The sequence below is a fragment of the Nicotiana tabacum genome, chromosome 4 (assembly GCF_000715075.1).
Source record: "Nicotiana tabacum cultivar K326 chromosome 4, ASM71507v2, whole genome shotgun sequence".
NCBI lineage: Eukaryota > Viridiplantae > Streptophyta > Magnoliopsida > Solanales > Solanaceae > Nicotiana > Nicotiana tabacum.
In genome coordinates, this window is record NC_134083.1 from 67,417,130 (window position 1) to 67,444,261 (window position 27,132).

At 35.0% G+C, this 27,132-nt stretch overlaps 2 protein-coding genes across 2 annotated transcripts; one reads left to right on the top strand and one right to left on the bottom strand.

The window, feature by feature from the left end:
• Window positions 1-12,281: 12,281 nt before the first annotated feature.
• On the bottom strand, window positions 12,282-16,799 carry LOC107762129 (pre-mRNA cleavage factor Im 25 kDa subunit 2). Its single transcript, XM_016580456.2, has 7 exons — window positions 16,540-16,799; window positions 16,329-16,374; window positions 14,228-14,321; window positions 14,041-14,114; window positions 13,252-13,338; window positions 12,872-12,982; window positions 12,282-12,690 (listed from the first exon to the last, which is right to left on the bottom strand). The coding sequence occupies exons 1-7, from the start codon at window positions 16,656-16,658 to the stop codon at window positions 12,619-12,621; spliced, it is 603 nt and encodes a 200-aa protein (XP_016435942.1). The 5' UTR covers window positions 16,659-16,799; the 3' UTR covers window positions 12,282-12,618.
• Window positions 16,800-17,684: 885 nt separating this feature from the next.
• Window positions 17,685-18,290, top strand: LOC107762124 (uncharacterized). Its single transcript, XM_016580449.1, has 2 exons — window positions 17,685-17,962; window positions 18,029-18,290. The coding sequence occupies exons 1-2, from the start codon at window positions 17,685-17,687 to the stop codon at window positions 18,288-18,290; spliced, it is 540 nt and encodes a 179-aa protein (XP_016435935.1).
• Window positions 18,291-27,132: the final 8,842 nt, after the last annotated feature.

The window sequence follows — 27,132 nt, forward strand, 5'->3', positions numbered from 1 at the left end:
CACTTAGGTAGGTGGGTCTTGGTTCTTCATCAGTGCTAAGGTTAACTTCTTTTAAGGCATCTATCGTTGCCTTCACCCCTTCTTCAAGTTCCGGCGGAGCATCTTTTGCATCTTCATCTTCTTGAGGGTCCCCATCGTTGAAGGATATGTGATAACATGGTAAAACATCCTCCAATTCTGCATTATCCTCCATTGAAGATGGAACACCATTCTAGCCTTGTACAGTAACATGATACAAAGAACCCACACTTTCTTCATCTTCGTCACGTTCCTTAGTGTAGACGACAGTATATGGCTTTACCTTCAGTACTTCTTTACATGAAACCACAAGTTTTATTTTTCGCCTCATTCTAGAAGGAACCAAACTTTGGAAATCCCTAGAGATCTTCTGGATTTTGGGCGAAGCAGGCATTCTTATGCTTTGAAAATTTCTCTGAAACTTGTTCCCCTTCTTTAATGGACCCAATCTCTCAAACACGAAAGTCCTCACAGTTGATTTTCCTAGTCGATCAAAGACAGAAGGCTTGTTAGAAGCGGCAGATTCATCTTCTACAGTGATATAATTACTGCTTGCCCTTCTTATGGAGATGCGCACCGGTGACGGTTGCTTGTATCCCAAACCTTCACGTGGTTGTCTCATCGCAGCTCGATTTCAGGTAATTTGAGTGTACAATCTCCATGAATCCTCTGATTCTTCTTTCCAATAGTAAATAAATTCAAGGGCCTTTGAGCTTGATCTTGAATCTATATTTGTTTCTACGAACGATGATCTTGAATTCAACTAGCACGAACTTTGATTTAAACTCGTACTCCTTGAATCTTGACTTGTTCTTCGTTCTTGAGCTTGAACTTGATTGCTTGAGCTTGAAGTTCTTTGTTCTTGAGCTTGAACTTTATTTCTTGAACTTGAACTTGATTGCTTAAAGCATTAAACTCGTGGAGGAATTTGCAGCGTTTGATCCACGAGCTCTTTCTTGCTTCTTGTTATAACTTCTGGTGTCTTTTCTGGGTTATGAAGACCCCTATTTATAGTTGTGGAAGGGAGAAGTTGTGATAAGAACAAACTCTTTTCGACCAATCAAATTGAAGTGTGACATGGCCGCATTTGATTGGCCAAAACATGTTACTTGCACATGTGGTATGATTTCATTAGCCTTTTAATATGACTTGGCATGCCTTGTCATTTTGACACGTGGCATGATCTTATTGGCTCTTCCGCTTGACTTGGCATGCCACGTCATTTGACACGTGGCACCAAACTGGGCCTCTAGAAAAATGACATCTTGGACTTAATGAAGTGAGCTCATCACTTTAGCCCAATTAAATGGGCTAGCCTAATGGATTAAAACTTATTTATTTAATCCATATATATTGAATTTATATAATTAATCCAATTATATTAGCCCACAATATTTTTTTGGACTAATATATATTGAATTTAAAATATAATCCAAATAACTATGAATTTAAATCTAATTAAATTTTGATGCCTACAGTATGAATTTCTTCATTCATTGCATAAACTCATCGACCGTCTGTAACGATTTTCTCAAAAGTAACCCGATCATAATCTACAAATAAAGTCAAAATTTATAATATCTTTGTCAGATCAATCAGTGTCATCACTAACAACATAATCTTGCAAATTGGTTGGTGATACAATAACAACAACAATAATAACAATCCAGTAAAATCTCACAAGTGGGATCAGGGGAGGGTATTGTATACGCATACCTTACCCCTACCCCGAGAAAGGAGAGAGGTTGTTTCCGATAGACCTTCGGTTCAAGAAGACGAAAAGAGACAATATATCAGTATCATCAACAGAAAATCATAAAAATAATGATAGCATCATAAGAACCAGAAAATAGATGAAAAGCAATAACAATAATCAGTAAATAAGGTCCGACACAATAAAAAGGGTTGGTGATGCAATACAAAAAAAAATTGCGGCACTGCATTTTATTTCAGTTCTGATATATTTTCTTGGTCTTTCAAAAAGTAACAAGTTTTTGCTTTGTCAATAGCTGAAGCAAAGTATATGGCAACAAGTAGCGCTACACAAGCATTATAGTTAAGAAGTAGCTTGGATTTCATCAACACAAGCAAAACAGTCTTATGAAAATATTTTGTGATAGACAATTGATTTAACAAAGAATTTAATTATTCATGGGCGTAGCAAACACATTAACATCAAATTTTACTTCATTTGTGACTCGGTTCAAGATAAGGAGATAATTATTGATTATTGCAAGACTAAAGAGCAAGTAGTTAATATTTTTACGAAGCCACTAAAATTGGAGTTATTTCTTCTATAAAGACTTTGCTAAAATTTTTTACTTGTGCCCAAATTATTTTTTAGGATATTTCAATCCTTCAAACTGGTATCAGAGCAGAATTTTGAAGAGCTTTCGGAGATTTTTAATAAAATATTTTTTCTCATATTAGTATTAGAACTTCTAAGATCTTAGTAGAAATTCATATCACTTTATTGTTATCAGCGAGCATCAATAAACGTGTGAGTTATAATTTCTTTAACAAAACCTTTCAATGATATATATATATATATATATATATATATATATATATATATATATAATGATAGAAAAATATTACAAGTTAAAAGAGGTGTAGATAAATATGCACAAAAGGAGGAAAATCTTCTCTAAAAGTTATAGAGAAGTAAACATACAATTAAAAGTTGAAGAGAAAGTGACTCAATAATTGAAAGGCTGGAGAGAAAGTACTCTAACAAAAATAATTGATGGTTGAACAGAAAATATTTCAACAATTGAAGGTTGATGAGAAATGCATCAACAATTGAAAGTGGAAAAGAAGTATTCCAAATCAAAAGAAAAAAAAGGTTTCAAGGATGTATCCCAACATTTGAGGGTTGAAGAGAAAAATTGAAGGTTTATAAGAAGTGCATCAACAATTAGATGTTGGAGAACAGTGCTCCTACACAAAAAAAAAAAAAAAAAAAGAGAATTAGAAAGATGTACTCCAACAAATAAAAGCAGAAGACAATTGCATTAACAAAATTGAAAGTTGGTGAGAAATGCGTCAACACATGGAAGATTGGAGAAAAGTACTCCAAGTAAATAAAAGGTGTATATAACTTTTTATTACGGGACAATGTTGAAAAACTAATTTAAAGTTATGGTAAAAAATCAAAGATATATAGGATTTGATATTTACGAGTTTATTTAGCTCGTATTTAATTAGAATTTATAGTCAAATTAATACAGGAATAGTTTTTTTATTATAGTTAAAATAGATTTTTTACTGTTATATATAGGGGTATTTGCTAGCTTACTTTAAGTGTGAAGATATGTGAAAATTATAAAGATCGGGGATTTATACTAAAATACTTTCCTTCAAATATATCACCCTTAAAAATAAAAAATGAAAACATTAAACTTAAGATAGAAGGTAATATTTTAGAACTCCACAACCCCGAGCTAACTCAACGGATCTTTATATAAATAAGAGTCATCATTTACTGTTTACTTTTTCTATTCGGTATACATAGATTATATTCTAATTATACGCATATTATTCATGAATTATACGTTCGCCAGTTACTTTTAGTTTATGCGATTGATTGAACGATTGTTTAGATTACTTAACTGAAACCCCCATGTAATGTGCAGAAAAAAGACAAGTTGTCTGGCCATAAACTTTATTAAAAGGGAAAAATACCAATCTACGACATGTAAAATGATATAGACAAAGAGGGACCAGTAATATCGTGCATATTTTAGAAGCCAATACAAGTCTTCCTACAAAAAGTGTTTTCGCCCTTTTGATGGTGGACTGAAAATACTTATTTTTGGCTATATTTCACATATTATTGGCTATATTTTAATTGTGTTTGAGCTAAAATATAAAGAATTTATACTCGTTACGTGATTTCTGTTGTGTAGGTTGAGATTCCAAGTTAAGATATATTTTTTTGAGATAAGTTGGATAAAATAAAACTTTAAAGTCTGAGTAGAAGTTCAAAAAATTAAGTTAATTGAGTTTGGGGTTTGAAAACTGAATACCCATATAAAAAGTGAAAGAAAAAAGTTCTAGGCTAGAAAAATGGCCCATCACGACGTGACACCCATTGTGCACAACTAGGTGTTAGGCCAAAACTTCATCGAGTCCAGAACCAAAGTATGGTTCATTTGGACTCAAAAGACAGAAATATGTTTTAAAAAAAAATTGGGCACCATTTTATATATAACGCGGTTATATACCATGCTATACCTTAGCGACAGTTTTCTCCGTTAAGGTATAGTGCGGTTATTCACTGCGTTATATTTGAACTATAAAGGTATAGCGCGCATATATATTTAAAGATGTTAAGCAATTAAAAAGAAAAATACTTTAATTAATATTGTTAAATTTACAAACATCTTCATGGAGGTTCCCCCTGTGCATCCCGGACCTGTATCTCTAGAGCTACTGTTGCTATAGGCCAACCATAGGTCTTCATACATATGGGATGGGCAGTGTTTGTCTCAGACATTCCGCCTCAGACGTATAGACGATATGTGGGAGTTCATTAGGGCCCACCCACTCCATCCCCGTATAGTTAGACGCCTTCAGGATACGGATTTCTACAGGATCGTAGAGATCGGCCGGTTGCAGTTCGACTGGGTGTTGATCACGGCTATGATAGAGCGGTGGCGACCGGGGATGCACACGTTTCATCTACACATTAAATGCCCATAACACATATTTGAATATATGTTTCGGTATTCTCGGACTCCGCTCAAGCTTCCATTCAACAACAGTTCCAGGGTTAAAGTGTTTCAATGCGGCCATGTACCTGGATAGAGATGCAAAGGACTTATCCCAGTTACCATAAATAATTTCAAACGCACGTTTGCACCCGTGAAATGCCTTTCTTTTGGTAATGGTACACCCATATACCTGGTGAAAAGATGTTATACACTATTTGATCATGTACCGTATGGACGCTTCAATGTGTAGAATCAACACAAGAGAAATCAAGTCAACATTCAAGTTAAAATGATTCCCACTGAATGTGTCCATTTCATAATTGTGGGTGCTAATGTATTTACCCACAATCCACATATTTGTTTTCAACTTTCTCGCACGCAGCATCCAATTATAACCTTAAAATCATCTATGACAAATAACCTTGTATACATCCGGAGATGACTCATGAACTACAATCTCACGACACTCTTTTATGTTGTACATTCGCACCGCCCTGTTTAGGCACGCTTTATCAGCAAAAAGCATGCCCTTTGACAGCACCGTTGCTCTAGATTCATTCCACATTGCTGTCCGGATTTCGTCAAGATCCCTTGTGAGGGCATCTACATCCGGCATACTTGGCAATCGATCAAGGTAGGGAATCTCCCTTGAATAAAACGGCACATGGGACTCGTACACTCTTCGTCTAATGGGAGGTGGAGCATGCTCTCTCGTCAAATCAGGTTCATCATTCTCGGCCTCATCATCATCACCCTCATCAGAGAAGGGTGTGTCATCTCCAGACTCATCAGTATTGTTGTCATAATCACTACTATCTTCCTGACTCTGAGCATCTGTCAGATCCCGTTTAAATATGTCATCTTTGGGCAATTAAGTAAGGACTGAACCTTCAAGTTGTTCGTTTTCACTGCACAGCCAATAAAATAATGAGTTTGTCAAATTCATCCAAACTTTATATATAAACTTTATCACTTCAGTTACAAATCATAATGTGTTGATACCCCATGATGCACACTATCCTATTGGTGATGACTCCCGGATGGACCACCATGATCCAACATACCAAAACTAGTCATATTCCAGTTCTCCATTAGTTCATAACTTGTAAAATTCATATATGGCCGGTACCCCTTGTGAAATATACGAGTGTTAATACAAATTCAATACATAAAAATAAATATTGTAACATAAAGAAAAATTGAAGTTTACCACTCGGCTTGTAGATTATGTAAACTTAGGGAGAAATTATGTCCTCGGTCCTCATTCGCCCGTGGAGATAAGTTTAGATCATGCCAAACACTTTTACCCGAAACCTCTTCGGCTAAAACTGTTCCAAAATAATCACCTGATAATTGAGGGATATCCCTACTTTGCGAAACCTTATTATTGCGAACGTCTTCCGCCTTAACGTACATTTCCAATATTTTTATCACAAGAAGTTCCCGGTGTTCATCCAGATTCCTCAAAAATCTGTCAGAGTTTCATCGTCTTCGATGTTAAACTCAGCATAACAAGCAACCCCTTACGGAGTAACATGATACGGATATCTTTCGGTTACTTTAATATTCACCGAACGTTTGCTCACAATTATTTTTTTACATAACAACGATACCAATATATCGTACTCCATTGTAAGTGGCAACTTAACATGACACTGTGGATAACAACTATAGCGTACTGAGTTATTCTCCGCCACAACCTTTCCCCTCCCCCTCCCAATATAATGAAATCCTAATTTTTCGCTCTTCGGACATTATGACAAAATGCAAAATAACTTAACGAAACAAATATTTCGGAAAACTTGAAGGATGCTGAATAGATTTATGGATTTTTATCAAATTCAGAACCTCCTTAAATAAGAAAAAAAAACAGGCAGGGGGGTGCAATTAGTGGATATATAGCGCATGCATAATAGGTATTGTACCCATATGAATTATTGATGGGTCAGTTAAGTGCAAAAATTATTGGTGGGGCCACATTTTATATATAACGCGGTGTATAACCGCACTATATATAAAATGGTGCCCAATTTTTTTTAAATATATTTTTGTCTCTTTAGTCCAAATGAACCATACTTTGGTTCCGGAATCAAACTTCATCAGGCATCAAGAAAACTTTTGAACTAGTCCGTTATCATATTGTGTGCCACGAGTGAGCCACGACATGACAAGTCAATTTTGACCCGTGTAGTCCCACTTCACTCTATTATGGGTATTTTAGTCGAAGACTACTCCAACGCTGTATAAACACATTGTAAATATATTTTTTGAAGGGAACTCAACTTTGGAGAACCTTGGAGAGCGATTAAGGCAAGGAGACACGAGATTTTATAAAATTTCAACCAACAATCGATGTAAAATGTGAGTTTGTATCGAATCGTTAAATTTAATATTGTTTGTCTTTGAACCTATTTATGATAAATTTCTTCATATCTATGGCGTAGTTCTTCTCTAAGACTTTGACGAATATGGTATTTTAACTGTTATTTGTGGATTAATTCTTGTTTAATTACTTGAATTCGTTAATGGAGATTTGAATTGATTACGTATTTATCATCAGTTTATTTAATCGAAAGAGAAATATTTTGGTGATTATCTTTACAGTATTTTGTTTGGTTTAATTTAGTAATTCTTCTAAGTAATCGAAAGAGTTTCTTGAATTATTGAATAAATCAAATTAGGAGAATACTGGATAGACGTTTTCCTCGAGACAATCCATTAATATTTTTCTTGCATATCTTCATAATGCTTTTTACTAGTTTATCTCATAAAATTTAGGTTCATTCGAGAGAAGAATCGCGACCTTAAGATCTAATCATCTGATGAATTCATGATACTCATTAGAACATTAAAAGTGAATTTAATAGAGATAGATCTTGAATAATTGTCTTGCACCTATTTTATCACGATCCTTATTTCTCATAGTGATAACAAATCGTCTTAGTTCAACTCTCTGTTTTTTTATGATCAATCTTACTTAGTCATAATTTTAGCTTATTAATTGTAGTTAATAAACATCTCAAAACAAATATCTATTATCCTGAATAGTGAGTAGCAAGCAAAGCCCTTTAACTCCTTGTGCGTGTTGGTATGGCCGGGCAAGTAGACTTGCATATATATCGTGCGTAGAGGTGGCAAAATAGTTAAAAGAAAACAGTTATACACCCATATTATCCATTAAAAAATGGGTTGGATAATGAACTTTTTAAAAACGGGTCGAATATGGATAAGAACCATATTCTTCATTTAGAAAATGGTTAACCAAATGGATAACTAATGTATTTAACTTTTACATTTGTAAAGTCTCAAGTTGGGGGTTCCTCAAGTTTGGGATATTAGGAATTCTCCCAAAATTGATCATATTCAAGAAGTCATGGTCCATATTATCCGCCGGATAACCCGTTTTTTATCCGTCTCAAATATGGATCGGGTCAGATAATTTATCCGTTTTTAAATTACCTGTTTTGACTCGCTCATATCCGACCCGACCTGACCCGTTTGCGACCCCTAATCGTGCGTAATTGCTCATAAAGTATTACGATTCCTCGAAGCATTTAATTCCCACACAAAAAATTCTGAAGTGGATATAGGTTTTATGAGTCAAATTCCGTGCTGTTTTCAGTTGCCTGCAATAATTGGCTGTTAAAATAGATGCAAGTTTTCCATTAATTTTAAACGTTTGCCAGCAGTTGAACATTAAACAATTGGAAATAACGAAATTTTCTATTTCAAAATCCACCTCATACCATATATTATATTGATTTCATGCAAATATTAGCCTGTTTTCTACTCCATGTGAATTGAATGGGTACAGTTGTTGCCCTACTAGCTTCAATCCCTTGTACTCGATTTCGTGCTACTTAATCCAATTTTAAACACTTTTATGTGGTTAATTCAATAAAATATATAAGAGACTGCGTTTTCTTACTTCAAGTTGCATTCATAATGAAAGGCATGAGAACTAATGCTATACCCAAACCTAACAAAGATATACTCCCTTTGTTTACATTTAGTTGTTATAGATAGTTATTAACTAAACATAGTTGTTCCCAAAATACTTGTCAGTATGAGAAAATTAAGAAAGAATTAATTAATTTTTCCAATTATACTCTTATTATTGAATGTTCTAGAATTAAGAGGCACATGATTAAATAGAGCTTCTTATTTATCGATAAAGATTTATGTCGTCAAAGATTAAAGAATTAATAATAAGGGTAGATTAGTCAAATAATTTATTTAATTAATATTTTCTTAAAGATGGTATAAAAATTTAACCCGACAACTAAATGGGAACAGAGGGAGTATTTAATCATATCGGTCATCTTTCTGATATGCCAATGCTTTATTCACTAATTGTCTGTTAAGCTTCTGACAAAACATATGATTAGTTGCTTAACTTAGTAAAACACAGTGAGCGATGTTGACCCTTGGTTTGGTTTTCTTTCATTAGCTCGAAAAGTTCAATATGAAATGGAAATTCTAGCATACAATAATTCAGTATAATAAGATATGACAACACGTAATATCCAGTAATATAGTTCTGCCAAAACTTAACATATGAATATGGGAACTAACGTAGAGGTACAAAAACCTGTAAACTAAAATATGAACTAAGAAGAAGTATGAAATCATTGCATCATCCAACTGCAACTCCAAATATAAAGTTGCCAAGAATATAATATGCTGAATTAGCACCTAATGCAATTATGCAAAAGGTAACATATAAATTTGATTAGCAACCATGCAAAAACAATCAATTGTATTTGTGCTGCGAAAACGAAAGATTTTGAAAATATTGAGCACACATGGTTTTGATATCAGATAAAATATGATGTCCCAAGAAGTAACGTTGTCAAATAATATAACTGCATCTTCATGAAATATTATTTTTTTTCCCTTCCATGTGAATCAGATATACAAGTTGTCTAATAATTTGGATTGATTAAACTAACAGATTTCGTTAGAATATTAGCAACTAGTCTTGGTCTACACACTTGTAAGTAGTTGGAAGTAATAATAATTGAAGACATATCATCGGGAGTTTTCCCCTATGTACTCTTTAGAGTGTATATAGGTCGGGTTGGTTCATGTTTTTATTACCAAACCAAATCAATTGTGTCGGGTTATTAAATCTAAAGACCAAACCAAACCAATAAAAGTCGGATTTTTCGGGTTATTTCAAAAAAAAATTCATAAAGTCTTCATAGCACAAAACATATAATATGTGCTCCAAATATTTCTTTGATCCTAGTAAGGGATAACTATACAAGGTGTTTTTTAAGAAAATAACAAAAAATATGAGATGAGCTATGGCATTATACTAAAATATTCAACAATAAATATAATAAAATCGCATAAAAAATATTATTAATAAGCCATAATGAAAATAAACATAATCTAAAATTACTAAGTTGCTAAAATAAGTACGACTAACAAGTACTATTTTTACATGACTAAACACTATAAAAAAAAAATAAGTTGTGTATTTTATCTAAACCATGAAAAAAGTAAAAAAGTAGATATCCAACACTATTGTCATTCCTAGTACAATTTAATTGAATGTCTTTTATTAGCATTAATATTGACTCTAAAACTTATTGTAGCATCCAAGAATTATAAGTCCAAGTTTAAAATAATATGTTAAAAGATAAAATTATGAAAATGTTTAAGAAATATTTTTAAACTACGCTACAACAAATATTTTTATGTGTTAAATATATTTAAAACTTTTATACATGTAATGTCGGGTTGGTTTGGTTTCGGTTTGACTTTTTTTAGTTAAAACCAAATCAAACCGAACCATAATTGAATTTTTCTTCTCAGTTTGATTCGGAATTATCAGTTTGGTAAGGTTTGTCGGTTCCCTTTATACACCGCTAGTACTCTTTATCGAACTCGTATATCATAATAAACAGCGTCAAACCTGCAAAACGTGAAATGAAAGCCTCAATGGATATGAGAAAGATGCGCTCAAGCACCCAACCTATACAAGTGACTTGGGCTAAACGCCAAAGAGTCACCTTTGAAGCTTACGAGACCTGAATCTACGACCATTATGTTATCAACAGAGCTATACACCCAAAAAGGTGTAGTAGTGTTGATATCGAGAATAGATTGGGCCCCTTTTTCTCATCATATTAAAAGGGGGCTAAAGGTGAACTTTGCACAGCTCTATACGAAGCTCGTAATGCAGAGCAAATGAGAGAAAATATAAGGCCAGGTATTAGCAATCCACTAACAGCTTGTTTGGAGGGTTGTTACCCATTGCATTGTATCGTATTATTACTTTAAATATAATATTTATTTTGATTGTCACTTAAATTTTATTGTATCGTATCGTTAAATCCGTCGTTACATAACGACGAAATGTGCCAATCTATGTAACGACCGATTTAGTGTGGTCGCGTCGTTACCTTGTCTTTTTATCTCAATCTCACCCTTCATTATTATTAAATTATTTTATTTTATCGTTTACCCTACTTTTTTATATAGTAATTTTACTTTGTATCATAATTTTTCTTTATAATATTGCAAGTTTATTCTTCATAGTGCTGGTGTGTGATATCATGAAACGATGACAAACGACACAATCTATCCAAACATTGTATTTATCAAACGATACAGTACAATATAATATAATACGATACGATACATTATGAAACGATACGTAACAACCATCCAAACAAGTTGTAAGAAATTAGGTTAAGGCGCAATAGTTTTTGCGCAGCATCTACTACAAAATGTGCTTCATAACAAGATCTCTCCTTCCTTTAAATAACAAAATGTGCTTCATAGGAACATGAGATAAACACGTAAATGGAAAAAAGCTTTGCATGCTATTATCTGAGTCGGTTTATACCAATATGATCGGAATGTATTCTCTGTAATTCGTTAGTGTCACTATTTTAGTATGTCATTAACTTAACAAGTTGGAAACATATATAGAGCTTACTGACTAAAGAGAATTGCCCATATTTTTCCTACTGATAAATTACCTAATCAAGACATAAGAGCAAATGGTGATTTACATAGGATTATAGCGATACAGAAAACACTGTCCTTGAACACCCCAACCATGAGATGTCAAGAAAATAAGCGAAAGATGGCTCAACGAGCAATTGAGTTCTGCAAAGTGACAGGTAATACAAATGCCTTGTACCAGGTAAAGATTGAGTAGATGGTAGATTCAGTAAGGTTCAAACATACAACATTACTGCCGTAAAAAGTACATCTCGACTAATTAAATTACAAGCCTCGACAAATCTGTGCAAGCATTTCAATCATTTGGGGGATAGTTGACAGAATGATAAAGCCCTTACATGAAGAAAAAAAAATTACAAGTCGAGTTCCATTGGAACTTGATGGGAAGACAAATTTATGTTTGCAAACCTTCTTTCTATTGATGCCAATACAAAAGAGTTCTTCACTGGAATGATGTGAAGGACCTGGATCTCATGCTTGAGTATGATGAAATGAAAGTGGCACAAGTTTGATGCCCAAAATACAAACTCAAAAGGCGCTATCCTAGGAGATCACTAAGTACAGCTATGTCCAAGAGCCTCAGTGAACAAATGAAACATAGCAGTGCTATTCCATCTTACATGGGAACATTCAAAAACCAAAAATACACAGCAATGAGTTAATATCGTACATTACAACAGGCAAGCAAACAAGCTTTCAACAATTCACCTAGGATGTCCATCAGAAATAAGCCAATCGAAAACAAATAAACATCCACGAAAATCAGTCCATATGCCTACTGGAAATGAGAGATTCATGTCAGAAAATAGGGTTATCATTCTCAAAATATGGGACCTCAACTAAAAATCTTATGTCTTGTGCAATTGTATGCCAGAAGGAGCTCCTGAATGTCCATAAAACTAATCTACGGATGGATCATGTTGAACTGGAATCTGGAAAGCTGTTGGGGAATTGTGGATATCACGGGACCATATCTCTGCAATGAGTTGAGAGAGTATCAATAGAATGACAACCATTTACTAAGATGGTTTACATAAATGGTGCTGTACAGGCACTTGAGACCGCCAGTCAGCACAACACTGAGTGTTACAGGATATATAGGCATTATACTTGGGGAAAACATATTATAATGCAACGGAGAAGATTAATGGTTATACCTGAACATTGTCGTAAAGTTCAAACAATGGCACAGCAAGAAGCTTCAGATTTTTTGGGACTGCAAAGTACTCTCTTTCAGATAGATGAACAACAAAGAGCTTCTTACACTCCTGCACGGCCCACAAAAAGTCCAAAAAAAAAAAAAAGGTCATTCACCAAAAGAGGAACCAAGGCCCTGCTTCAACACCCCATACACAGGGATTTTCCCTTCTATCATGCTTGGTTGCATATTCGAATATAATTAGGTCTCGAATTCCTTGTATTCCAAAAAGTGGATATCTGCTTTCTCCTCTAAATCAATCCCCCCCCAAAAAAAATGGAAGAAAATAAAGCAAGAGAAGAGATCATGCTTCTTAGGAAAACTCTAATACTACTGTACCTTGGGTTTTGTTATGTGTGGAGGGCAATATGGATACATTATAGTCTCAAAGTTTGGCCTCCACCAGATGGCCACACACTCACCAATCTGCATTGACAAAAGTGAGATCACCACAAAAACATTAACTAATATTTTTAAGAGAGGAGAAATAGATAAAACACTTGAATGACGACCATTGGTTAGATAGATGGAACCTTATAGGAAGCTATGAAAGTTTGTCATGAGTTTAGTCAAATAGAAGCTCGTTTGCTTCAGGTAATAAAATGTTTTTTGAAAATAAACTAGAACTCTCAAGATCACCAATTATAAACGGCAGTACACAAACGATTCTCCAAAAAGAAAAAGAAAACATATAACCAGAGCCACGACAATCCAACATCGTCTCTCCTTAGATTTGTTAAGTCGTATAAAGCATAATTCTCTCAATACGAAAAACTTAGCCACTTACAGAGAGGTCAATCTTTTCAGACAAAACAGGTAAACCACCAAAGAGACCAACAAAATATTTTGTTATATCACTTGCACAGCTGCTAATGTAGGCAGAAACTATAATAGACCAGCTTTCTGGTGTAAACTTCAAAATTAACAGTTCAACAAGCTTTCACATTTATACCATCAAAAGATGCCCGAAGCCATACTTATTCCATATCTATCACCGTCTTAAGTTCTATAGTAGAGTAAATTGTCATGCGATGTGACATGTTAAATACCTTAATCCCAACCCCTTTTTCTCCTTCTTCCACACCAAAGGAAAAGAAACTACAAAAATTGAAACACTCAACAATGTACCTGCCAATTTGGCTGAAGACCAGGAGAATTAGCTGCAAGTTTGCTGGAGAGTTTCCTTTTCAAACCCTCGATTTCTGCAAAATGAGAAAAGAAATGCTAGTATCCCCTGTCAAAGCTTAGCAAAAAATTCATGACGCCAGAAATGCAAGCAAGAACAAGTGGAGCATAAACAAAAACAAAAACATACCGTTCTCTCCTGGTTTCAGGCGTCCACCTGGAAGTTTGCAGAATGTGTTCCCAATTTGCAGAAGAAGAATATGAGGATGATTATGTTCTTGTACCTGTGAATTCCAACGACACGTACAGCACATCATCCTAATTCTGCTTGACAGAATAAAACTCCAAATCACAAAGCAAACTTCTAACTAATCAGCTAGAGTTATGTGCCAAAATTTAACCAGTTAATATATATTGTGTAAACTTGTCTCTTGAATTAAGATTTAGACTGCATCGATGTCCAAAGATTCTTTATGGAGTATTAAAAAAATGATTGTATCAATACTATGAATTGTCTTGTGAAACAAGTGAAAGAAGAAACAACCCTAATGATCTTAACTGGGCGAGTATATATGTCTTCTACTTTCACAACTATAGATAGCCCAAAATAAAGTTGAAACTTGGGTTGCATGAAGCCTATTGTTTTGTCCTCCCATTCAGAAAGCTTGAGACCCAACAATCATATTTCTATAAGCAAAAATTACTGTGGAACAGATCATTTGAAAGTTTTAGACGTTCTAGGTGCATGTCTAAATCAACCAAAAATTAAAAGTCTAGTACCCAACTTTTTATACTTTTAAACCCGGGAATGGGAACACTACGTAGCATTCTTTTTTTCCAAATAAGGAACACTATGTAGTATTTTATGAACCTTTTCTCTTAATAACACTTTTTCATTTATTCAAATGGCCACAACTGATCTAGATTCCAAAAGCAAGCTATCCAACAACTATACCTTAGTTCCCAACAAGTTGGGATCGACTATATCAATCCTCACTAACCATGTTTTTGCATTTAAATTCATCTCAGACAACATTATACAAGATAAAAATAAAAGTAAAAAGTTCTAGAAGTTCCCTATATTTTCCACTTGCATAAAAATCTCGGATCATGCTCTCCTAAAAAACATAAAACCTAAAGCAAATGTATTACCGTGACTAAAACATATTCTCAACTAATTGGTATCGTCTATAGAGATCTTTTTCTTCCCTTGTATCATATTTTTCGCTAAGTCTGCATGGACTCCGAGAGATTAAAGGTCTTTCAGGACAACTTCCTTCCATGAGGTATATCTCATACCCATTTTAACACCTTCGCTCGCCGTGGTTTCGGCTAAATAGGACCAGAAAATGGAGGCCCACCGAATGCATGAAGTACCCTCTGTTGATGGCTATTTTCACTAAGATAGCTAACGAAACAAAGGTCAATATCTAGTGACCATAACCCAATCCTTTGAACGAGGACGAGCTCCTAATGAGCCAAGTGATTCTACTTCCGCTAATTAGCTCACATTAAAACCAGTTACTAGAAGGATCTCTTTTTTTTCCAGTTGAAATAAACCCATTGACGAAGGTCATATTGCTTCACCATTTACTTAATCTCTCTCCTGCAAAAAAACACTTCCATATACTCTCTGCATTCCAATTTATATGGTACTATTACTATTTGGGAATTCAAGCAGCTTTTTCTTTGATTATAACTCTTTCATATGTTGTTTAAATATTTTTAAATATAAAAGTTATAACTTTTTTTTATGAAGTAAGATAATTTCATTAAATAAAATCAAGAAGATGCATAGCAAAAGTATAAAAAAACTGCAACTTATACTTCTTTAATGTATGAATTGCCTAAATTTTACTTTAAATAGATTAAGAAATCGATGTCTGAATTGAGACCAAAATTTAGAAAGTTTGGTCATTCTTTTGGCTAAGTCAATGCAAATCTTAGGCACATAATGGAAGGATCATCGTTTACAAGCAAGGATATTTGCTTGGATATACATCTCAAAAGCATTATGCAAACAAATGCATACAAAAGCTATGCAAGAGAGTTAAAATGTTGACCGCTCCCTTTTTCTATAAGTGATAACAACTGGACAAGCATATGCGATGTCAAAGAAACAACTATTAGGCTAACCAAGGACTAAAAATCTCAATATCAACAGACTGAGCTAACATTTGAATCAAGCACAAGACGGTGCTCACTTTGTGCAGTTTAGCGACAGCTAAGGAGTTCCTAATAACTAGATGTGACAAAACAAACATAATTAAGAATCTAGGGCAAAAGCATACCAACAGAATTCCTTCGACACTAGTCCTCATGCCCTCCTTAAAATAGCTGCAAATCACATTGTAAACAACAGGTTCTTAAATTCCAAAAAAAAACAATGTAGCGTCAAGGTTTTACCTAGGGTTTAAGAAATTTTGATCTAGTTATCTGGAAGAATCTAGGCTAGCAGAATTTCAAATACAAAAATTAAATAAAAATAGAAGAAACTATTACTTGACTTTCATACGAGCAAGGCGATCGGCGACGGAGGTATCCTTCTCCATTTTGGGCTCCTTAGTACCAAATGTATAACTGGACAGTGGGTATGTGTTCACAACCGATGAAGTTACCATTTTCTCTCTCTTTCTGTGTTTCGCTACGCAAATGACGATGTCTTTTACGCGGCTTTCGGCTCTTAGATGTCGCCGACGGGAGAAAGGGGGTGGCTGTTCACCGGGGGAATATTTGTATTTTCAGATTTTCCCCCTGTAGATGCTTCTGGACTAAACACGGGCCTGCTTAGATCGGATCCGTCTAACGGGCCTTCACTGGGTCCATTTCAACTTCGGTTTCGTTCTTTATTTTTCTTTGGGAAAAATTACGCGACAAATCAAATATTTAAATTAGTAAATTTATCATTCGTAGCTATATTTGAATTTTATAGCAAATTTTGTTGAGATACAAGAAAATGATATCACTTAACAAATTGGGCTAATTTCTTTCTTTTGCTATTGGGCCCAGAAGCCCACATTGTATTTATTTTAGTCTGTAGAGTAATTGGTGGACGGACCCACTTATAGATAGGAGGAACAAAATATCTGGTAGGGCAACAGTTTCATTTTTGAACTTTTGAGCAAAATAGAAAAGACCTAGAGACTTCTGTCTCTCTCTCTCTCTCTCTCTCTCTCTCTCTCTCTCTCTCTGAAAAGTCACTATGAACTCAAATAAACTTCAGTGATTTTGCTCGTCAATCAAGTTTTAACATGATATCAGAGCCCAGATCTGGATAGATTGGGTAATTACCTCTCGTCCGATGTTACCCTCACACGTTTTCATCGGAGTTTTGAGGTTCCGCTGCTTCTTCGAGATTCTGATTTTTTTTCCGACGAGTTTTTTCATCACTGTTTTGAGTTTTTCCGGTGTTGACGACGGCTGTTGATTGATTGAACTTATTTTGATATTATCTAAGGTGTACTTCTCAACCTAGGGTTTGGTGATTTCTAAAACTGCTCATTCAGCTAGGGTTTGCTCGTCCTTGCCACTGATTTGTTTTACAAGGCCGTTGTTCCTTCCGGTCGCGAAGGAAATTTGGTATCCCTAGTTATTTCTCCTCATTATTTGTTTGTATGCGTATCTTTTCCTGATTAATTGTGTGCAAAATGCTGAATGATGATTCCACATCTGCGTTACCAACTGCTCGTTTTACTACTTCTCGTTCTGTTTTTCATGAGGATGATTATACGCATCCATGTCATCCTTTTTATGTGCACCCGTCTGATATTTTAGGGTCTTCCTTTGTTTCTGTTCCTCTTTATGGTACTGGGTATGGGAGTTGGAGACGAACCATCCTTGTGGCCTTGTCTATTAGAAATAAACTGGATTTCATTAATGGATCTTCAGTTAAGCCTCCTGACAGTTCTCCTTTGGCGAGACAGTGGTAGAGGTGTAATGATTTGGTCGTCTCTTGGTTAACCAACTCCCTGTCCAAAGACATTGCTCGTAGTGTTGAGTACTCTAAACTTGCCAAAGATATTTGGAGTAAGTTGGAGGAAAGATATGGTCAAGCAGATGCTGCAAGGGTATTTGAGCTTAAGAAAGAACTTGCTCACATCTCACAAGGATCACTTGATATTGCTTCATATTTCAACAAAATCAAGCAATTGTGGGATGAAATTGATGCCTTGTCAATCAGTAGAGTCAGGTCCTGTAGCAATTGTGGTTTCAAATCTGATTATCAGAAAGATGATGATGTTCAAAAGGTGTAACAATTTTTGATGGGTCTCAATGATATATATGTGCAAACTAGAAGCAATATATTCATGATTAAGCCTTTTCCATCTGTAAGCATTGTCTACAATATATTGTTGTCAGATGAGAAGCAGAGGCAGGTTTCTACCTCTCCTCAGTTTCTCTCTACATCTGCCTCTTTCAATGCTGGGGTGTCTAAGCAAGGTTTTCCTTCCAAAGTCAATTTTGATACTCAAAGAGCCCTAACATGCAAATATTGTAAGAAACCATGTCACACCATTGACAAGTGCTACAAGCTACATGGGTATCCTTCAAATTTTAAGTTCACAAAAGGGCTTGGCAGTAGGAAAACTTCAGCTAATGTTGAAGTAAACTCTCCTTGCCCTCCTACTAATGTGGATTCTAGTGTGGTTCCTGATTCTATCAAGTCATCTCAATCTAGTAATGCTTCAATGGTTCCTGGTTTAACACAAGATCAATTCTCCCAGCTGATGATGTTACTACAACAGTCTCATGTATCTGTTGATTCCTCATCTACTCCCACTTTGATGGATTCTGCTAACTTTGCTGGTAAGCTGTTATCAGAAAGTATTCTGCTCAAGTCATGCATGCTTTCACAAGTAGATAGTTTTGTTTGGATAATAGACTCTGGAGCTTCTGACCACATGACTTCTCATAAGGATTTACTTTTTAATCTGAAAACATTACATATACCTTGTCTAGTTTCTCTACCAAATGGTTACAAAGTCAAAGATCATTTAGTAAGATCTTTGACTTTGTTTCCAAATTTCACAATTCATCATGTTCTTTATGTTCCTTCTTTTCAATACAATCTTATTTCAGTTCATAAGCTGTTAGAATAATACAATGGGATTGTTCTGTAGATGCCTCTGGTTCTTGGTAAACTGGACCACAATCTCTACAAGCTCCTACTTTCTCCTGTTGTTTCTCCCAGTACTACATCCAGTTACTCTTCTAGTGTTACTTCCCCTGTTATTTCCCCTGTCTGTGTTTTCCCTGAGATACAAGCAAATGTGAAGAATGCCAATGTTGTTGATGTTAATGAAACACATGTAAATACTGATGCAATTCTGAATGATATCAATAAAATGGATGTGGTTTGGCATTATAGGCTTGGGCATATTCCTTTCTCTAGAATGAAATATATCTCTATGCTTGGTTCACAATTATCTTCCAAAGAGTCTTTTTCTTGCCCAATATGTCCACTAGCCAGACAAACAAGATTATCATTACATGATAGTAGTATACAATCCACAAGGCCTTTTCAGTTGATCCGCATTGACACCTGGGTCCATATCACTCTCCTACCTATACTGGCTCCAAATATTTTATGACCATTATTGATGATTTTTCAAGAGCCACTTGGACCCACCTAATGGGAGCCAAAAGCAATGTTTTTGACCTCTTAAAAGCCTTTGTTGCCATGACTGAAACTCAATTCCAATTGAAAGTTCAACATGTAAGAAGTGATAATGCCTTAGAGTTGGGATCCAACACTCTTGGATCAAAAATTTTCTCTGAGAAAAGGATATTGCATCAGACAACATGTCCTCACACTCCACAACAAAATGGACTTGTGGAAAGGAAACACAGACATCTTTTAGAAACTGCTAGAGCTTTTCTTTTCCAATCTGGTCTTCCTCTTAGATTTTGGGGAGACTGCATACTCACAGCCACCTACTTGATAAATAGGTTTTCTTCTAGTGTGTTAAAGGACAAGAGTCCCTATGAGATCTTATATAACAAACTCCCTACATACTCAAATCTTAGAGCTTTTGGCTGCTTATGTTACTCAACTGTTCCAAAACCTCATAGGGACAAACTGCAGCCTAGGGCCATTCCATGTGTGTTCATTGGTAATCCCTTTGGGAAGAAAGGCTATAAGTTGTATGGTTTACAAAATAAAGTTTGTCTTATCTCCAGAGATGCTATATTTCATGAACATGTCTTTTATTTTGTTAAATATGGATCTTCTTCCCCTACCATGTCAAATTTGCCATTTTCTGCCTGCTTTGATCACACTGTTAAGCAGCATTTTTCACTCTCCCATGATTTATTTTACCCTATCCCATCAGCAACATCCCCTGATTCTCTTCATCCCTCTAATCATGCTCCTTCTGATTCTGTAATACCTCTGAACAACAGCTTTAATCTCCCTGTTTCTTCTAGTCCCAACTCTCATACTTCCTCTAATCTCCTTTTTTCTCTCTCTGAATCTGATTTTCCTCCGTTAAGGAGATCATCTAGGACTCACAATCCCCCTTCTTATCTGCAGAATTATGTCTGCACTCTCCCTAATCCTAGCTCCAGGTCTGCTAATTCAACTGTTGTGTCTACTTCTGGTAAGCATCATGAATTTGAGCCTACTACTTATTCTCAGGCAGCAGTTATCCCTGAGTGGAAGAATGCTATGAAAAAAGAGTTTGAGGCATTGAAGACTAATGGTACTTGGGACATAGTTGAGTTACTCAAAGGCAAGAAACCAATTGGCTGCAAATAGGTATACAAAATTAAGTACAAAGCTGATGGGAGTATAGAAAGATATAAAGCTAGGCTTGTGGTTAGGGGTGATACACAAGTTGAAGGCATAGATTTCCATGAAACCTTTTCACCTGTAGTTAAAATGCCTACTGTTAAAACTTTAATTGTTGTAGCTGTTAAAAGAAATTGGCCACTTTTCCAACTAGATGTTAATAATGCTTTCTTGCATGGGGACTTAGATGAAGAAGTTTTTTTGAAGCTCCCACTTGGTCTTTCAGTATCTACTACATCTTCTGCTTCTACTTCCCCTTCTTTGGTCTGTAAACTGAATAAATCTTTGTATGGTTTGAGACAAGATTCAAGGTAATGGTATGCCAAGTTGTCTCAATCTTTGTCCTCTAGAGGTTATGTGCATTCTTTCAATGATTATTCACTTTTTACTAAGGGTTCTGGTGATGTCTTAGTACTCTTAGTGTCATATATTAATGATATCATCATCGCTGGGACAGATCTGTGTGAGATTGATGCTGTGAAAAGCTTCCTCCATGATCAATTTAAGATTAAGGATTTAGGCCATCTTAACTATTTTCTAGGTATTGAAGTGTTGTATTCTGAGGGTGGGGTGTTGCTGCATCAGAAAATATTTGTGCATGATCTCCTCAAAGAGTTCCACTCCTATGATTGTTCTTCAGTTATATCTCCTCTTGAGATGCATGGCAAGCTGCAGGCTGATCATGGTGATCCTCTGCTGAATTCTGAGACTTATAGGTATTTAGTAGGTAAACTAAATTTCTTAACCCATACAAGACCTGATATTTGCTTTGCAGTGCAACATTTAAGTCAGTTTATGCAGAAGCCTTGCCTTCCTCACATGCAAGCTGCTTTACGTTTGCTCAGGTATCTCAAGGGTACTCTTGATTTTGGGGTTTTCTATAATAATTCTCCTAATCTTTCTCTCAGTGTATATTGTGATAGCGCTTGGGGTTCTTGCCCGGACAGTAGAAAGTCCATTAATGGGTTTTACATTCTATTAGGGGGATGTCTTGTCGGCTGGAAGTCCAAGAAATAATCTGTAGTCTCTTTGTCATCTGCAGAGGCCGAATACAGGTCTATGAGTAAGGCCATTGCTGAAATCACTTGGGTTTGCAGGTTTCTTTCAGATTTTGGTGTTGTCTTTTCTTCTCCTGTTACTCTGTTTTGTGATAACCAGGCATCCATCCACATTGATAAGAACCCTGTCTTCCATGAGCGCACCAAGCATATTGAGTTGGATTGCTATTTTGTTCGCACAAAGTTGAATGAAGGTCTGCTTTAGCTGCTTCACACTTCCAGTGCCAATCAGTTTGCTGATATGTTAACTAAACCGTTGGGGGGACCTATTCATCATCTGCATCTTCGCAAGTTGGGGGTTATCTCACCCTCCAACTTGCCGGGGGGGGAGGGGTTACCGGGGGGTGTTGAGATACAAGCAAATGATATCACTTAACAAATTGGGCTAATTTCTTTCTTTTGCTATTGGGCCCAGAAGCCCACATTGTATTTATTTTAGTATGTAGAGTAATTGGTGGACAAACTCACTTATAGATAGGAGAAACAAAATATCTTGTAGGGCAATAGTTTCATTTTCGGACTTTTGAGCAAAATAGAAAAGACCTAGAGACTTCCGTTTCTCTCTCTCTGAAAAGTCACTATGAACTCAAATAAACTTCAGTGATTTTGCTCGTCAATCAAGTTTTAACAAATTAACGAAATATTCTCTCATAGCTCAGTTGATTAGAGCGCACGCTTAGTTAGCAGAGGTCTTGAGTTCGATTCTCAACAAGAACATTTTATTTTTCTGTATTTATGTATTTCATCTTAGTTGTATTCGTTGCATAAATAAATACAGTCGACACAAGTTGTATATGTATACACCCTTATATTTTGCCTTAGTTAGAGTTGCTACATATTGTATTCGTTGCACGAATGAATACAATTGCACGAACGAATACAATTGGTACACGTTGTATTCGTTGCATGAACGAATATATTTGACACGGGCTATATTCGTTGCGCGCTTGAATACAAGTGATATAAGTTGGTAACAATTAAATAGTAGCTACGGTTGGTAATTAAGCAAACTATAGTTACTAGGCTCTAAACTATAGCGGTTTATGAAAATTCTTTTTTTTTCTTTAAACTCATTACAGATTTTTATAAACTACGGACTACTTACAATATTAATTTTAAACTTTTGGTTATATTAATGTTTCAAATTAATTTTTGTGCAGAGCAAGATGTAATGAGTATGGATGGACTAAAAGATAAATGTAGTAATCCGTGAACAACACTACAGCTTGTTTAGATATTTGTTAATTATAGTTTCATAATATATTGTATTATGTTGTACTATATTATATTATAATGCTTGATGAATATAACGTTTAAATAGATTATATCGTTTGTCATTGCTTCATGATGTCACGCACCAACAATATGAAGAATAAACTTGCAATATAACTAAGAAAAAATAGGATATATAGTAGAATTATTATATAAAAGAGTAGGGTAAAGGATAAAATATGATTATTTAGTAATAAGGAAGGGCAAGTTAAGAGAAAAAAGTAAAGTAACGAAGCCACCACACCAAATTTGTCGTTCCATAAAGTGGCACTTTTCGTTGTTACGTAACGACGGGTTGAACGATAAGCTACAATAAAATTTCAGTAACAATCAAACCAAATATTGTATTTAAAGTAACAATACGATACAATACAATAGGTAACAATCATCCAAATAAATAGCATATTAAAAAAAAAATCATAAGTTGTATTACTTAAATTTGCTAGTATGCTAACAAATTTTCTTCGTGTATGTGTTGTCTATTTGTTAAAAAGTCTATTTCATCTTTCACCAAAAGTGTATAATGTTCGCCTTGTTTGGCTTCCGGCAAGTATTTGCAATAAATCAACATATATGCCCTCTTATTTGATATGCATGATAGTAAGTATTTGTTTTACACTTCTAAATATTCATATTCCATTTCTTTTGCTAACTTTAGCCCTTGTTTCGCAATTCTGTATTGAAACTTTAGATAAGTCTCATTTTATTGATATCTCGATACGCATATATTCTTGATCATATCAAAAATATTTACCGAAAATAGCATCTCTAGTTTGAGACTTCATATTGCCATCGGTATCTGTATACGGGTGAAACCGAGCCCTTTAGATGCTTCAGTTCCCAATGAAGTAAACGGAGCAGAGATATGATTGTAAGGAACCGGAGTTGGGGCAAGGAAGCCCTCGAGTCGGGGTCCGGGCAATACACCTGCCCTCGGAAAAATCGGGGCCACGTCCCCCAGGTCCGATTCGAACCCCAAAACTTCGGAGACATTACCAGGTAATCGAGCACGACAAAACAAAAGGGCGTGATATCCGTGCGACACGTATCGGCAGAAAATCAGTGATTAGTAAAACGAAAGATTTTTACCCCTTTTGGAATTGTACTTAGGCCATCTCCAATCATTGCCTCCATTTTCTCCTCCAAAATGGAGTAAAGTTACTCCAACTATTACTCTATTTTTTACTCCAAAAAAGAATATTCCATTTTATATTCTTCTCTCTCTTCAATATTATACTATAATTTTTATTTAAATTTTATTTTCTTATTTCTATTAAAGAAATTCTATCTTTTTTTTTATATATATATTCATCACATATAATTTAATATAAAATTATTTTATACCATAAAATTTTAAATAATATAATTTGTAAGCAAATATTATAGATTATATATATATTAACGGATAATTCAAATGAAAGTGAAATCATTGAGATACAAGATAATTAAATACATATTACATTATGGTAAAATTCATATTAAATATTACATAAATATTCAACTTTCATCTCTAGTATGCTCCCATAAATGATCTGTTAATGCATTACGAAGTGCAAATTGAGTATATTTGTCCTTAATTATTTTGTGTCGAGCTAAAAATTGCTCAAATCGGTGATTTTCATCTACTACCATTTCTACCGTTGGAGGTGAACATTCCCAATCATCTTGAATTGGTGCATTAAGATCACGTTCATTCTCTATTATCATGTTGTGCAGTATAATACATGAAGTTATTATATCATGTAACACTTATTTTCTCCAAAAACGTGATGGTCCTACAACAATTGCGACATACCTCCTTACTAAGTTATTATGCTATTTACCATAGTTTCAATTTTAATATATTTTAATTTAATGTATTTTCAATTTTCATGTATTTTTAATTTTAATGTATTTTCATTTAATTTATTTTTAATTTTTACTTTTCAATTTTAGCAATATCTAATATTTTATATTTGCACCATTCATTTTTTGAGATGATTATATATTTTTTGTACAATTATAACTTATAATAAAATTAACTTACAATTTTACATAAAAATAATAAATGCATAAAAATTAATTTATCAAAATTATACACCAAAGTTAAGATGTAAATTTAATATTATAAATATATTACATAAACATAATTAGGTATATACAAAGAGATAAATTAAAAGAGTTAAATAATAATAATAATAATAATAATAATAATAATAATAATAATAATAATAATAATAATAATAATAAAACAAAGAAAGAAAAGTAATAGAGGAGATGAATAGTGTCACTCCATATTTGAGGTAACACTATTCATCTCCATTTTGGGGCAAAAATGGGGGAGCATTGGAGCCCTATTATGGCAAAAAATGCCCCCATTATGGAGAAATGGGGGAAGGTTAGAGATGCCCTTAGGGTAAAACTCTCTCATTATATAAAGGGGAGTTTAACTATTTATTGGACATTATCGTAATACGCATATCAAGACACTATACTCTTATTTTCTCTGTTATTCAAAGTTTTACTTTTGTTCATCAGTTCTTCATTATCGTGAGCCCGGGATCGAAGGCATGCATTTCATTAAAATTATTACTGAGTCCGGGATCACTCCCCTTAATTTGTTTGACAATTTATTACGTCCTTTATTTGTTTAATCTAACGCAAATTTATCATTTGTATTGAATTAATCCGTGTATCCTTAAAACCACATATAAATTTAATTATTATCCGTATTTTAGGGTAAACAGTTTGGTGCCCATCATGGGACTACGAATAATAGTGGCAATTTGATACAAATTTCCATAACACACTCTATTTTACACTTGTTCTTTGAGCTCCTAATTTCAGGTTAAATTAAAAAAGTCAAATTCCCAATCTGCCTATTTGAATATTGATGTTGAATCTGGCCACCATGGCGAGAACAACAATGTGGTGCCCAGCAACGAGCTGCCCCCTATTGACCCCAACGGAGTTCCAGCCGCGGACCCGATCGATGCTAACTCACATGTGGCTATCGAAGCAAACTTGCCAACCGACCCCGAAAATAACATTCGCGAGGGAGCCCAATCGATAGCTCGAAGTACACACGACAACGAAGGCGATGGGATCAACTTGCGGGTGATCTTCGAAATATTACAGGCTCAACAGGTAGTGATAGCCCAGTTGCAGAACCAGAGTCGTGCCCCAAATAGAGTTGAGCTCGAACCGTCCCGAGAAAACACTTGCAGAACTAAACTAGTCACAGAAAGGTCGAGTGAGGATGAACCCGGGACCAACCCCGAGATAATAAAGATGCTCGAGGAACTGATGAAATGAGTGGAATCGGGAGAAAATAAAATCGAATCCAACAACAAAAAAGTGGAGACCTATAACTCCATGGTCGATCAAATCCCAAGAGCACCACCAATACTAAAAAGCCTGAATTCCAAGAAGTTTGTCCAAAAGCATTTCCCTTTGAGCGCATTTCCGAAGCCGATCCCGAAGAAGTTCTGTATATCCGAAATTCCGAAGTATAATGGAACGACTGATCCAAGCGAACATGTGACCTCCTACATGTGCACCATCAAGGGAAATGACTTGGAAGATGATGAAATCGAATCCGTTCTGCTGAAGAAGTTCGGAGAGACCTTGTCAAAAGGAGCTATGATATGGTATCACAACTTACCCCCTAATTCTATTGACTCATTTTCTATGCTTGCAGATGCCTTTGTAAAAGCGCACGCCGGGGACATCAAGGTTGAGACCAAGAAGTCATACATTTTCAAGGTGAAGCAAAGAGATAACGAAATGCTTAGGGAATTCATGTCGAGGTTTCAAATGGAACTGATGGATCTACTCCCGGTCGCGGACGACTGGGCCGTTCAAGAATTCACCCAAGCCTCTGAAGCAATCCACCCGGTCTCTGATGTATATACTTCACCTGCTGATAGTTTAGGCACCGAGCTACAAATCCCACTATATCCTTTTTCATCCTCCTCCACTATTATTGCTGGCTCA

Excerpts from the sequence above, each read along its gene's own strand:
- LOC107762129 (XM_016580456.2), bottom strand. The coding sequence starts at position 16,658 with ATGGTAACTTCATCGGTTGTGAACACATACCCACTGTCCAGTTATACA. Across the intron at positions 14,115-14,227 it reads CCTGAAACCAGGAGAGAACG|AAATCGAGGGTTTGAAAAGG; the intron begins GTATGTTTTTGT and ends CTCATTTTGCAG. Across the intron at positions 12,691-12,871 it reads AACTTTACGACAATGTTCAG|AGATATGGTCCCGTGATATC; the intron begins GTATAACCATTA and ends AACTCATTGCAG.
- LOC107762124 (XM_016580449.1), top strand. The coding sequence starts at position 17,685 with ATGCTGAATGATGATTCCACATCTGCGTTACCAACTGCTCGTTTTACT. Across the intron at positions 17,963-18,028 it reads TCTCCTTTGGCGAGACAGTG|TGTTGAGTACTCTAAACTTG; the intron begins GTAGAGGTGTAA and ends CATTGCTCGTAG.